Raw genomic sequence first — 13,994 nt, 5'->3', positions numbered from 1 at the left:
TGCATTCCTGCCGATTCCGGGTACTTTTGACCTGGCCTTTACTAAGAACCTCAGATATCTGACACCCGAAGGTTCGGTGCGGTCGACCCCTGCCGGCTCTTTCATCCACATTCGCCCTATAGACCCTCTTTTTTAGTGTCTTATCATCCATCCTCTTCAAATGCCCGAACCATTTTCTTTATAACTTACAAAAACAAATTATACTTCGAGTAACTTTCTCGTACAATATCACCGATGGGAATTGCTTACTGCAGTGCTCTGTGGGCCCAGTTAAAACTAGGGATCTCGATCTTGAATTTTGTTTAATCCAATAAGTTTCTAGCGGTTACGTTCTTCAAAAGCTTGATTTTATTTTATGGCCTATCGACAAAGACATCTGGACTTTTCTTGTTCTTTCATCTAATAGAAACGTATAAGTGCTGTGGATTGGCAGGTTTTGAATTCGTATCCTAGCTCAGAAGATTGTTTTTGTGGGTTGTTTAAACAGGATCGGCTGGAAATATATATTTCCAACTTCTCCCTATTCTTCTATTTAATTAATTTCGTTGCGGGTTAGCGCTAATTAGAACTCCCAGAGAATTGTCGAATTTTACTGCTTGGTATCATAAATTGCGTACCATTGCTGATCCTGGTTTACAAATTAGTTGAAGTGTCGAGTTTGAGAGCGGGCTAGTCTCGTACTCTCTTCGTGGGAGAAGGGGACAATTTAAAGCCACCTTGAATTCCTTTTGGTGTTTTTTGTCTACGTAATATAACTTATAAGTATGTATAATGTCGTGACAAATTAATTAAATAACTTTCATTTTAATTAAATTGGGAAAATTCTAAATCCATACGATTTAAAACACACCAGACTTTTTGAAAGCTTTACATTTACAGGCCTAGGTGAAGAAGTAAAAGTTGAAATAAAAATAATATATAATATAAAGGTACCTACTTAAATAACTCGCAATTTTGTTATTAAAAAGTTTAAAATTAATAACTACAAACTGGATTATTTACTTGAAACGTTGAAAAATATATACAAAAAAACCTAGTGATAATTAAATAGCAGGAAATAAGATAGAAATTAGCAATTACTAGGCGATAGCCTAGTTGGGTGTGGAACGGACTGCCGAGACGAATGTCCGCAGGTTCAAATCCCAACGGCACACACCTCTGACTTTTCTAAAAAATCATGTGTGTATTCTTTGTGAATTTATCGTTCGCTTTAACGGTGAAGGAAAACATCGTGAGGAAACCTGCACATCTGAGAAGTTCTCTATAGGAATTTCGAAGGTGTGTGAAGTCTACTAATCCGCACTAGGCCAGCGTGGTGGACTAAGGCCTAATCCCTCTCAGTAGTAGAGGAGGCCCGTGCTCAGCAGTGGGCAAGTATATAATACAGGGCTGATATTATTATTATTATTATTATAAGATAGAAATTATTTGTGTGGGAAAATAGTACATGAACATACATTACGGTAAATAGCAATAATTCACAAGTGTTAACCGTCATGTACTTTGATAACAGAATGACAGCTGTCAATATGCGTTAATGGAAGGAATAAAAATTAGTTAACATTATCTCTAACATCCGAAACATGGTCTATCCAATGCAATGCTTCTTCTTTTCTTATATGACTAAGAGGGTCCTTGTATTCACCCCTTATTATAATTTATCGATTTCCATAAGGTTAAAAGTAATTTTATTTTATGTTTATTTTCTTTGGGTATATAAAACAAAGGAGGTCTCGTCATTTATTTTAAAAATGGAATTTGTGTACTAAAGAATATTGTCTCCTTTTTAGTGGCAGCGTATAATATGTACTGTGGAATTGGATTTTAGGGGTTTCGGTACGAGATTGGACTGTATTTTATGAGGATGTATAATATCATATGGATTTAATTCTATAGAAGGGTTAACAAAGGCGGCGGGTCGTAAAAAAGCCCAATATGGATTTGGGAGGTGTATGGGCAACATACATAAAAAATGCACTTACTCCATATTTTATTTATTTATTATTATTATCTCATTATCAAACATGTATGAAAGAGAATGGTACCTGATGTAGGCAAGGCCTGTGTTTGAAGTCACCAAGTTCTCACCTCTAGGAAGTACAAAAACAGTAACAAAATTTGGATTAAAACATGTAGAATTAAAATTAGACATATTAGTGTAGGATAAATAAATAGAAGAGAAGAAATAGTCAGGAGAATAGCTACTTATAATTTTAAATAAAAATTCTGAAATATGTTATAAAAATATTTTCCAATTACAGGACAAGCACTTACAACCTGGTCGGAGTCATCATTAGTAAACGCTGAAGAGACAGGCGAGTACGTAGAAGGAGACATTCTGATGCCGCTGCAGCTGGCAAGGAATGGAGTCAGGGAGGAGTCTTCCCGCTGGCCTAATGGACACATACCTTACTTGATAGACAGCGGTTTTAGTAAGTAAACATGTTTTACTATGAATGACTGAATACGAGAGTCCAACTGCGTACCGCCTGCACTGTTAAGTTTAAATTTTCAAGACATTACTTAGTGTCAGTACTAGATGTTATGAGATTTATGTCTAATCTCAATACAATGTAAAGCTCAGATGGTATTGCTGATTTTGTCTATTTCTGCGGCCAAGCAGCAGTATGTAGTCACTGTTGTATTCTGGTTTGAAGGACATTGTAGCTAGTGTAACTACTGGACATAATAAGACTTAACAGCTCATGTCCCAGGATGGTGAGCGCAGTGGAATACCAAATTGTAAATGACGGTGTTGAATGGTGTTTCTACTGTTTATGGGTGGTCGTATCGCTTACCATCTGGCGAACGGCAAGCTTGTCTCGTCATTCAAAGCAATAAAAAAAAAACAATTTGGTGTGTTTGAGTAGCTCGTTTTTTTTTATCATGGATTTGAAAAAAACGTCTTTAAAGTAAGTATTTAAAATATTCGAAATCTTAACTCAATTACCAGCTCAAGACCAACGCGACATGATAATGAAGGCGATAGCAGACTACCATCGGCTGACCTGCCTTCGATTCGTCCCTTACAAAGGACAAGAAGACTACATCGTGATTCAAAATAGGAATACTGGCTGTTGGTCAAGTGTGGGTCGTATTGGTAAGTGCTTTTTTTGCGTATGTTTTCCTAGTACATAGCTCAAACTGTGCCAAGTCTACATATGTAAAAAAAATACTTATAAGAAAGAAAGAGGTTCTCAATTGATTATTTTTTTTAAACTGTAAGTATTAAAAAATAAATGTTTGTATTATATTTCACAAAATATTCTTATAGTTGAAAGTAAGTGGAATGAAATTCAATATAATATGAAACAAGCAGGTAATTCATATTTTTCTGATATTACTTGGACTAGAGTTACTGGACAAAAGATTTTGACTCTACAGGATAAAAATATTTAGATTTACAAAAAAAGAAAACTCATAATTATTTGTATTCCGCTACATTAAGACCCAAAGAGTACTATGCTATTTCCTCCAGGTGGACGCCAAGAAGTGAATCTGCAAGCTCCCGGATGCCTCACAAAGAAGGGAACAGTTTTGCACGAACTGCTCCACGCCGTCGGATTCATGCACGAACAAAGTCGTCCCGAGAGAGACGACTTCGTTTACGTTCGCTATCAAAACATCAAACCGGGTATTAAATTCATGAAATTAATTAATAAGAAATGTATTGACTTAGAAATTAATGACAATTTTACGATCAAGATATTCGGGATAACGTTTAAAGAGAGTTGAGTCAGTTGGGGCTTCATAATAACAAAAATTTAAGAGCCATGTTAGTAATTTGTTATGGCAGGCAATATTAGTAATCGATATTTCTTTTAATTTTATCCGTGGTGCTTTATAACTAGCTTATCTAGTTGTAAACGTCCCTATCCTTGAAGTTAAAACGCCTCCTTAGATCATGATTTTGTCACTCGCATTGCTATGGAGGGAAGTGGACAATTAATATTTCCAACTTCTCCCGATCTTTCTATTTGATTAATTTCGTAGCGGGATAATGACATATTAGTTTTCCCTGAGACTCGCCGAGCTTCACTTCTCGGTGTCATAAAATGCGTGCCACTGCTGATCCTGGCTTACAGGATTTGTAGTGGTGGGGTGTGGGCGGGAAAGTCTCGAAATATTAGTAATCGACCGACTCCCTATACCAATGTATAGCCACATATTACAATCTATCATTTATGCTCTAAGGTTACATAAATAGTTTAATCCTACCAATATTCAAATGTACCATGTTGTTATAGGATCAGAAGTAAACTTCAGGAAGGCAGACGTGAAGAACACTAATGGCTTCGGCGTTCCATACGACTATAACAGCGTTATGCATTACTCAGAGTACGCGTTCTCTAGGAATTCGCAGAAGACCATTGAACCCAAGGTAAGAAGATTGCACAATAAATCAAGCAGGCCTTTTATGTATATTAGGGTTATTACACTAAATGATATGACCAATATCTTTCAATTATAGCATACATACACTCACGACTTTAATGTCCTAGGGTAGGCAGAGGCGCAACTAGCGCACTCACTTTTCGCAGTGTGCATTTCGTTCCTTGTGATAGGTGGCGAGCCTATCGCCATATCGTGCACCATCTCCAGGTGCTGATATTGAGCAGAGAAAACTCAATATAATTTTGCCCGACCCGGATTTCGAACCCGAGACATCAGAGCTCGGTAGTCGTGCATAAAACTCCGCCACGCGGCAGACGGTAATAACCTGTTCGTAAAAAGAAGTAATATCTACAATATAGGTGCATTTGGATTACAAAGTAATACGTGAACCTTCGTCTTCCCAAACTTATTTGCCTCTCATATTATAATATATAGCAAGCATGACTTCAAAGGCCTCTATTAAGATTGCTTTTCTTATTGTTACAGGTGGGGGGAGTAAAATTGGGCCAAAGAGAAGGACTTAGCCGCGGTGATGTTAGGAAAATAAACAATATGTACAGTTGTAAAAAAGAGTAAGTGTCATAAAATATGTCATTTTCATTTGAAATAGTTGTATGTAAATATTATTGACAAACATATTACAATCATAATTTAATCAATAGTTACACTATAAATCTTCAAAATAATAAGACTTCGTAACTATCTATTGTTTCATACGTTAACTAAAATATTTTTTATTTCGCAGAGAACCCCAAACCGGCTGGCTAGGCGGAATCTTCCAGAACATATTTGGGACTCCGAAATCCATCGATGTATTGGAATGAAATGGACATTTGTAAAATAAGAAAAGATTTGCTAGATATAAGTTAACTCTAGTCTATTAATTTATGCTGTAACTTATTTTTAAATAAAGATTTTAAAAAAATAATATTGTTTTCTGTATACAGATGTTTTGGTATTTTGACCATGTTGATTTTACGCAAGAACGTGGATAATAAATATAGCATCCAGTGGGGTAAAGAGAGAGTGAAAATATTCATTTTGGGTCATCTTTCGTTTGATGACAATATCAACTTCGTTTTTGTTCTTGGTCAATCATTTAATTTTGCTGTTTGGGGCATTTTATATGTTGTATTCTTGACTTTATTAAGTACCTACATAAGTACTAAGTACATAGGTACAGACACATATCTTTGATATAAAGTAAATATCTTGGGTTAAAACTTAAAGGAATATATTAATGAAGCTTATTATACCATTCTTTTACGAGAGACGCTAGTGAGGGAACTCTCAATCTATTTTTACCATAAACTCTAATAAGTGTTCAGGAACTTTTATTATGAGGAAGGAAAAATACACAACTGGTGATGTTTACATGTATTACATTATGGTTTCTCAAAGTCATTATCCGTCGAATGGCGCCGGGGTTCACATTTATTTAATTATTGTTCGCATATTTCTCGATTTCCATTGTCATGAGACATTTCAGGTAGTTGTAAGATTTCTCACATTTGCATTTTTCCTCTGCAACAAAACGAATGATTAGTAAGGCCACTATTATCATATTGTCTTCATCGACATATGATAATTTTTGTCAATTTATAATATTCATAAATAGAATCCAATAATTTAATATCTTAATCATTTATGTGTTTTGTTTTGTCATATTTATTACTCATAGATCTTTACTCAATTATTTAAATATGATAATATAAGTGCTACCTATTGACATTATCATAACTCAATCTAACTAAATAAGGCTGCTTGCCTTATTAATTTAATTTATATCGATTTCCTTTTTCGGTTCCGTTAATTGTGATTGAATTTTGTCTTTCATACCAAACGTAAAGAAAATTGTGTTACCTTTAACTAGGCATGGACTAAGCTAACATATTTTTTAATTTTATTTTTAATCTTTGATAAATAAACAGTAGGGCATTTATACTGGAAAAGGGTTTTTATGGGGGTAAAGTAATGAGGGTTTTCATGAGGGTTAATATTATTATCCTAGTATAGTAACTTTTCCCGCCTTTATACTTGCCACTGCAACTCCTGTGAGCCAGAATGTGCAGTGACACGCATTTTTAGACACCGAGCGTTGAAGCTCGGTGTGCTGTGCAATCGTAATTTTTTTTAGGTTTGCATTTATTCGCTGCGTGTGCGTCCCAACTACTTCAATATAAAGCAAATTATTTTCATGTTACAACACAATACATATTTAGCTATCACGGGTAAAGTTCATACTTAGCCATCAAGGGCCTCAGGGAACACTAATCTGTTTTTATCCCGCAATGAAATTAATCAGCTAGATAGGGAGAAATTTACACGTATCTTAGTAGCAAGACCCAAATTATAAATTCCTCACTTCTGTCGGCGCAAGCGGCGGCCATGTCCTGGATGCCGTCCATGACCTTCCCGGCGCGCTCCCCGGCGAACAGCACGGCCGTGCGCTCCGGGTCAAAATCACCATCCTTCATCATCACTCCTGTGTTGTCCAGGACGCATAGCAGGAAGCACTGGTAAATTTAGGAGGGGTTAATTAGGCTCAGGAATTTAGGCCAGCTTTAGATTTGTAACCAGACAGAAAAAGATATGTAAATAGATATTTCAATTGTCTAATGTCAGGCAATGTCAGTTCTTAATAATATAGATTTTTTTGTATATAAAATATAATAAAATTGTAGAACCAGTTATCTCTATGCATTGCCAAAGTACTGAAAAAGAAAGGGACTAAAGACTAACAGAACACAAATCGGCGATTTTTTAATTTATTTTCTGTTTGTTTGTTTGTTACCATACATAACAGATAACAAAATTGTACAAACAAATAACTGAACGGAATGTCATGTAGATTTAACAGATGGACACAGTATAATTGGGAGCAGAATACCTTTGTTTAATTAAAAGCAAATATAGTTTTGTTTTTCTTTTTAAGATATTTGCAATTTATTTTAAAACTTTGGTTGAAACTATTCTACGGTAGCGGAATTGTGCGTAGACAGCTACTGTTTAATATTTTTTACATTTTGGACTGATTTTTTAATTGAGTTAACCTGTTAAGTAACTATTTAACAGGTTAACTCAATTAAAAAATCATTAATACAATTTATTTCATGGAGAACTTTTATTTAACACTTATAACATCGAACCCTAAATAAATTAAGTACCTTCGGGGTCCTATCCGTTTCATCAGGAAAACTTCCGCTTTCGTTGAGAGCCTGAAGGTAAGCTGAAAACAATAAAAACATTTATATTTAGAGTAATATGTAGCTATTAATACAACCGTTGAAATTCTAACAAAGGATTCGTAAATTATATCTGTTTACAATATGTAAACGCGTCGATAACAGATAAGAGTCGAAATGCAGTAAATGCGCGTGCACAATATGCGCACAATTGATTTCTCCTTTCATTGGCGATGGATGATAATTTTCAAGGGACAAGCTGATGCTTTTTCTATTTAGATATCAATATTCTTCAAAACGACTATAGTACGAATTGGAAAAGCTGGTGAGAATCGACTTACTAGACAAACTTCACTCTTCGCAGCAGTGCAGGAAATGATACCTAGAGTGTTATATAAATACAAACATAACAAATCTGATAAATAATTTCTTAGCCCAAAAAATAGTCAGTTTCAGATGTTCAAATTGTGTTTAAAAATAAATTTTTCATCCTGTTTTACATGAAATCCTAGAAGGTACTATGAATTTCTTTTTTAAATGTATTTATGGTCTCATCCAACTGGATGTGAGTCTTAGAACTGCAGTCAACTGACTAGGCTAAGCTTCGGATGCCCGGCCACTAGGAAATCATAAATGTAGTAATATTCCTACCCATTTCAATTCTGAAGGTCTCGTTGCACTGGTTCATGATATCCTCAACATCCACATTGTCCATGCTGTCCTGGTCATTACTTTGTAAGTTCGCTATCTTTGTATTGCCATTATCAGCTTTTTGTGCTGCTACTATCGATAGATATATGATACTAAACACCACGCAGTACATTGGTTTACACATTTTGATTTACTGTTAGTTTATCATCGTGGTGAGATAGTACCTTTATATGGATATTATTGAGCAGACGTTGGAAACATTTTTACTTTTATAAAAAATATTTATGTACAAAAACATATATTTATTCCTGAAGAGCTAATCAGAGGCTTAAAAAGTGCCGTTCGCTGAGTGTATTCATTCCCATGACGTGATAGGAGGCGAGCCTATCGCAATATCGGACACAAATTCCATGTGTCCACGCGAAACAAGTACTTCACCCCATTTGCAGTATCGAAACTAGAGTCGCAGTAGCGAGTTAGAGAACGAGGAAGTCTTGATTCGACTTATTATTATATATAATATTAATAATATCAGCCCTGTATTATATACTTGCCCACTGCTGAGCACGGGCCTCCTCTACTACTGAGAGGGATTAGGCCTTAGTCTACCACGGTGGCCTAGTGCGGATTGGTAGACCTCACACACCTTCGAAATTCCTATAGAGAACTTCTCAGATGTGCAGGTTTCCTCACGATGTTTTCCTTCACCGTTAAAGCGAACGATAAATTCACATTATACATATTATTAACTATATTATATCTAGAAATACTGCCTCAATACATTAAGGAAGGCAAAACAAATATTTAAATACTTATCGATATTTTCAATGTAACAGATTACTTGATTTCCCTTTACATATTTATACACGAACATTAATAAACATCTGCAGCAATGTGAACATTAGAAATTTAAAACAACTCGCCTATCAGTCACGTGGTGTATATTAATTAGTTTTTTAAATTTAAAATTGCGTGACCTTTTTTAAAAAACATTGAAATATGTATCTGACGCTTTGATATCCATTTCTAGTAAGATTTAAGTGACTACTCCAGGTGTTTTGGAATGTAGCATAGGCTAAAAAGAAAGATAATTTTAGGAGTCATTTTCTATAATTTAGAACTTTCCCTTTTGGTAGATCTCTCATATGTGAGAGTCCGCCTGGACAGGTACTACCGCCATGTTCTTTTTCTGCCGCCAAGTTGTAGTAGTCACCTTTGTGTTCCAGTTTGAAGGACATTGTAGCCAATGTAACTACTGGACATAATAAGACTAAACATCTCATGTCTCAGAATGGCGAGCGCAGTGGAATACCAAATAATACTTTGTAATTCAAGGTGTTGGATGCTGCTTACCATCGTTTAACATTGTAACAAACTGTTGTGAACCCGCGCAACCTACGGATGTTAAGCATTGTTATTAAGTACGTTTAAATTGATGTTTCCATTGAAGTTACAATTTTCACGCGGTTTTATGCTGGATTTTGGGCCAAAACCGAAATGTACCGCGTGGTTGACACCACGAACTATAAAGAGTTTAAGCCTCATAACGTTCAAGGAATGGCTGCCTGGGTTCAGCCCGTGGCATTTCATTTAAGTCAACATCCCACTGCGTTTAATTTAAGTTTTGTATTGAATAATGATCAGTATGTCTATGATGAAGTATATCACATTCAAGAAACGAAAAATTAAATAAAAATAAGTATTTTCCAAAATTTTAACTATTTATGCAGATTTCAACTATCTGTCTTTTATTACTTATCCGGTGAACAAAAGTTGTATTTAAAAAGAAGGGTATTATTTGTTCTGATTTTATCTTTTGATCCCTTGAATATAGTATTAGAGGAACCTCCTATGGTATTAGGGGAGTGCCCCTTAGTCTTTACTAATATACTGAAGAGTTTGTCGTATTGTTTGTTTGAACGTCTGAATTTTAGGAACGGCTAAACTAATTGTGATTTTATTTTCATTTCTAGAAAGCAACACTCTTAAGTGTTATAGACTACTTTCTATCCTGGGAAAATATATATCCCGGAAAATTTTTATCAAGCCAGCGGAGCTGTAGGCAAATGCTAGTATTGTATAAATGTAGACATTGGACAAACATACATTTTTATTCATACGTATATAACATGTATCATAATTGTAAAGTTAACATTGGTTGTTACAAGGCTTTCGTAGTCAACAGAAATTTAACAATAGGAATAAACGGTAGAAAATTGTCAGCAAATTACGTTTACCTAGTAATTTGTAATCGATTATCTAGATGAGTGAACGATTAAATTAATTTAATAGGCGTGTAACAATGATAATATCTATTTAAAACTCTACTTTGCACGAAATTAGGGAAATATAGGAAGTGGGAAGTATTCTCATTATGTTAATAGTAAGTTCAAATACCGGCAATAATGTAATCTTACAATTTGTTTGTTAAAGATAACCTAATAAGTCGCTGGATGTTGTCCGCGTCTAAAAGGGCGACTGGAAATCTTTGGGGGAAGTTCATGTTCAGATATGGACGTCCTGCTGACGACGATGATGATAATTTGTCAAAATTGGTTTTGGCGGTTTTGAGTGTTTTTATTTCAGAGGCATGCAGTGCTATGTAATTCAAATTGCTGGCTGGTTCTTACTGTTTATTGGTTGTGGAGTTTGTGAGTTTTCTTTGTGTTAGGTAATGGGGTCTCAATATTCATGTAAGCCTCAATTAGTCCGATTAATTGTCTTATGTTTCAAATTAATCTAGCGATTATCGCTAGCAATATTTGCGTACGTACCATTCTTGCCCCGTCTAATTGAGACTTCATAGTTCATCATCTAGGTTATATTAACGTATAAATGCAAATTATGTTTTTTTTACACGCCAATCTTTGATAATATGTAGGTACTACCTATAGTTTTATGGTAGGTTCTAAGAAAGCCATTAGAGTAATTTGAACATTATGTCATTACTAGAACAATATGCTAATTTCCGATAGTGCTCTGGCAGGGCTTGCGCACTATGCATAAATGGGACATTAAATAGAGGCACCATTTAGTTTACAGCCTTCTTGGTCAAGGGGGGGGGCAGTGTGGACACAGATGTTGGTCCTCCGAAAAGTCAGTTACAATATCTACCTACACTTTACATTTATACAGTATAATATTTTATGTCAATATTCATGCAACATGTTTGAAATGGTGTTTTACGTCGGGAAAAACCAAGGGCAGTTGAAAAGAGACAGATTACAATTTGAACATTAGGGAAAATACATGCACTCACGCGATTACTATCTATCTATACTATTATATAAAGCTGAAGAGTTTGTTTGTTTGAACGCGGTAATCTCAGGAATTACTGTTAGAATTGAGGATTATTTTAGTGTTAGATAGCCTATTTATCGAACAATCATCATGCTATGACCAATAGGAGCGGAGCATCAATCAATAATGTTGCAAAAGCGGTAAAAAACGATTTCTTAGGAAGCTTCCGTTGCGTGGGCTGAGTAAAGCTACACAACAAATATGTATGACGGAATTGTTCCACTAAGTTCTAAAAATATATTATAAAACAAAGTTTCCTGCCGCATCTGTGTGTCTGCACGCGATAAGCTCAAAAACTACCCAATGGATTTCGATGAATTTTGGTATGGAGATGGTTTCAGACCCTGGAAAGGAATAGGCTACTTTCTATCTCAGGAAGATGTATAGCAGGACTTTTATCTCGGATAATTGTATACCGGAAACACTCTCTTACGCAGGCGGAGCCGCGAGTAAAAGTTAGGCTAGATAAAATGTATGACATATATACGAATGAAGCATACAATTTAATAAAAAAATATTGAATATTTCCTGTTGCAAAACCCTCTAAAGTTTCAGAGGTGATAAGCAAAACCTGTTTATGACATAATAATCTTATCTATGTATGCAAAAATGTAGTGCATATATTCATTTTTGCTCATTCATTCATAAGAGTCAGTGTTTTCACTTTCATAACATGTTCAAGATTAAGATGTTATATTTAATGTTATTTGTAATAAGTGTTTATGGGAAAGGTAAGCTTTTAAAAATAAATATGTTTTACCAAAAATATTATAATATAATTTATAAAACATGTCCTGTATTGCTTGATATATTTTAACAAACAGTTTATTGAATTCGTTCTTAGATATGACTTGAGAAGTATCAGTATACTCCTCAAGAATAGGCTCCTATTATAAAAAAAACTCAATAAGGACCAACCACTCAGGACCTCACTAGATCCTTATTGAGTTGTTATAGAAAATAGTTACTGTTAGCTGTATTGCGTAAATAATTTACCATACTGATAAATCGGTTCCAACCGAGAGTGATGATTCCTTAATAATATTCTAATAGGTCGATCGCGAAATCTTTGGGGGAGGCCTATGTTCAGCAGTGGACTTCCAGCGGCTCGGCTTGTTTAGGAAAACATGATGATAAATAATATTCAATCCAATGATTTTTTTATTATAGAAATCGAAGATGATAGTGGCAAATATCAATATATGGAAATATTTAGAAATATACCAAGACTGTTTGAGTATTTTCTAAGCAGATTGGCGGAAAAGCCAGAAGTTTTGGAAAAAGACGATATAACAGTGTTTGTAAGAAGCGCGAACTTCAATCATGAATATGGCAGAGGTAAAAGGGATGGTTATTGTGAAGATTTAGACAAACCTACAGAAAAAGAAGTAAAGAGAGAAACTACCTGTACTTTATCTGATTTACCGAATGAATCGAAATCTTTAACTGCCTCAGAAACTAAAAGACAAAGTGATATAAATATTAATGATTCTGATCAACAATTCAATAAAGATATTGGCGAAATGAAAGATGACGGTGATAAAAAATCTGAACAAACTAAAAGAGGTGTAAATTCTAATTATAATAATATAAAACAATATTGTCTTACACAAAGTTATGCCAAGAATTGTAACACTGAGAATTGTGACACCTATTGCAATCACAATGTAAAAAGAGATGCAATTAATCGTAATTATGAAGTTGATACGAGTATTAGAACTACAAGAAAACAGTATAACTTGACGAATAAAAAACTAGACGAAATGAATACAAAGAATATTCTCAAAATTAAAAATGTTAATGAGAAACTGAACAAAGTTACCAAAAAAATTAAGAACTACGGAAAACGATATGCAGCTGCTGAGTCTGCGTTCTTTAATCTAAGTCCAGAAGATGTGGAAAATACTGTATTGATGGTTGAACAAATGCTAGAAAAACATAACAATAAGAAGTCCAAGGAAGTTGATTAAAACCCTTGTTTGTGAATCAATGTTTTATTTGCACACAAATATTTTTACAGTTGGATTATAACGACTAAATATGTCGTTATGCTTCCCAGGACCTGAAAAATTACAATTTATAATTTAATATATGTATATAAAAAGAAAATTTTCAATGATGCTACTATTGCAAGAAAGTGTCTAGTATCAACTTGCTTGATTTTTATAGTTTGAAATAATTTTCACATTTTCAACGTGCTTTACATTACTTATATGTGGAAACTTTATTTGTATAGTTTGTAATGAATTTCAAATAACCAAGATACTTACCGTGGCGATCAAAGATCTTGTAAGTGTGCAGACTTGGTGGGGTGAATACTTCACCTGGCTGAACATGAGGCGCCTGCAGAACAACTCCAACTCCACCTGCATCGGGTCGCTCACCTTCAGCGTTAGTGTGCACATGAACTGGCTTATCAGCTCCTTCGTTCTTTCCATCTAGTGACGAAGAAAGAGTCTATAG

General features: G+C 34.7%; 3 protein-coding genes across 3 annotated transcripts; 2 read left to right on the top strand and 1 right to left on the bottom strand.

Annotated features, from left to right (window-relative positions):
* Window positions 1–2,261: 2,261 nt before the first annotated feature.
* On the top strand, window positions 2,262–5,337 carry LOC115453541 (zinc metalloproteinase nas-14; the record flags this gene model as incomplete). Its single annotated transcript, XM_037436611.1, is given in 6 exon segments — window positions 2,262–2,432; window positions 2,954–3,100; window positions 3,479–3,634; window positions 4,248–4,381; window positions 4,882–4,967; window positions 5,141–5,337. Coding segments are annotated over 6 exon segments (773 nt in total), but the record flags the coding sequence as incomplete, so codon positions are not given.
* A 375-nt stretch (window positions 5,338–5,712) lies between these two features.
* Window positions 5,713–8,420, bottom strand: LOC115453542 (general odorant-binding protein 84a). Its single transcript, XM_030182243.1, has 4 exons — window positions 8,232–8,420; window positions 7,563–7,624; window positions 6,761–6,911; window positions 5,713–5,919 (listed from the first exon to the last, which is right to left on the bottom strand). The coding sequence occupies exons 1-4, from the start codon at window positions 8,413–8,415 to the stop codon at window positions 5,834–5,836; spliced, it is 483 nt and encodes a 160-aa protein (XP_030038103.1). The 5' UTR covers window positions 8,416–8,420; the 3' UTR covers window positions 5,713–5,833.
* A 3,761-nt stretch (window positions 8,421–12,181) lies between these two features.
* On the top strand, window positions 12,182–13,517 carry LOC119188863. Its single transcript, XM_037436914.1, has 2 exons — window positions 12,182–12,262; window positions 12,702–13,517. Exons 1-2 carry the CDS (start codon window positions 12,205–12,207, stop codon window positions 13,499–13,501), a joined length of 858 nt encoding a protein of 285 aa, XP_037292811.1. The 5' UTR covers window positions 12,182–12,204; the 3' UTR covers window positions 13,502–13,517.
* The last annotated feature ends 477 nt before the right edge of the window (window positions 13,518–13,994 follow it).

Source organism: Manduca sexta, chromosome 9, assembly GCF_014839805.1.
Source record: "Manduca sexta isolate Smith_Timp_Sample1 chromosome 9, JHU_Msex_v1.0, whole genome shotgun sequence".
NCBI lineage: Eukaryota > Metazoa > Arthropoda > Insecta > Lepidoptera > Sphingidae > Manduca > Manduca sexta.
The sequence above is the reverse complement of the archived record's forward strand: the minus strand, read 5'-3'. Positions and strand labels throughout refer to the sequence as shown.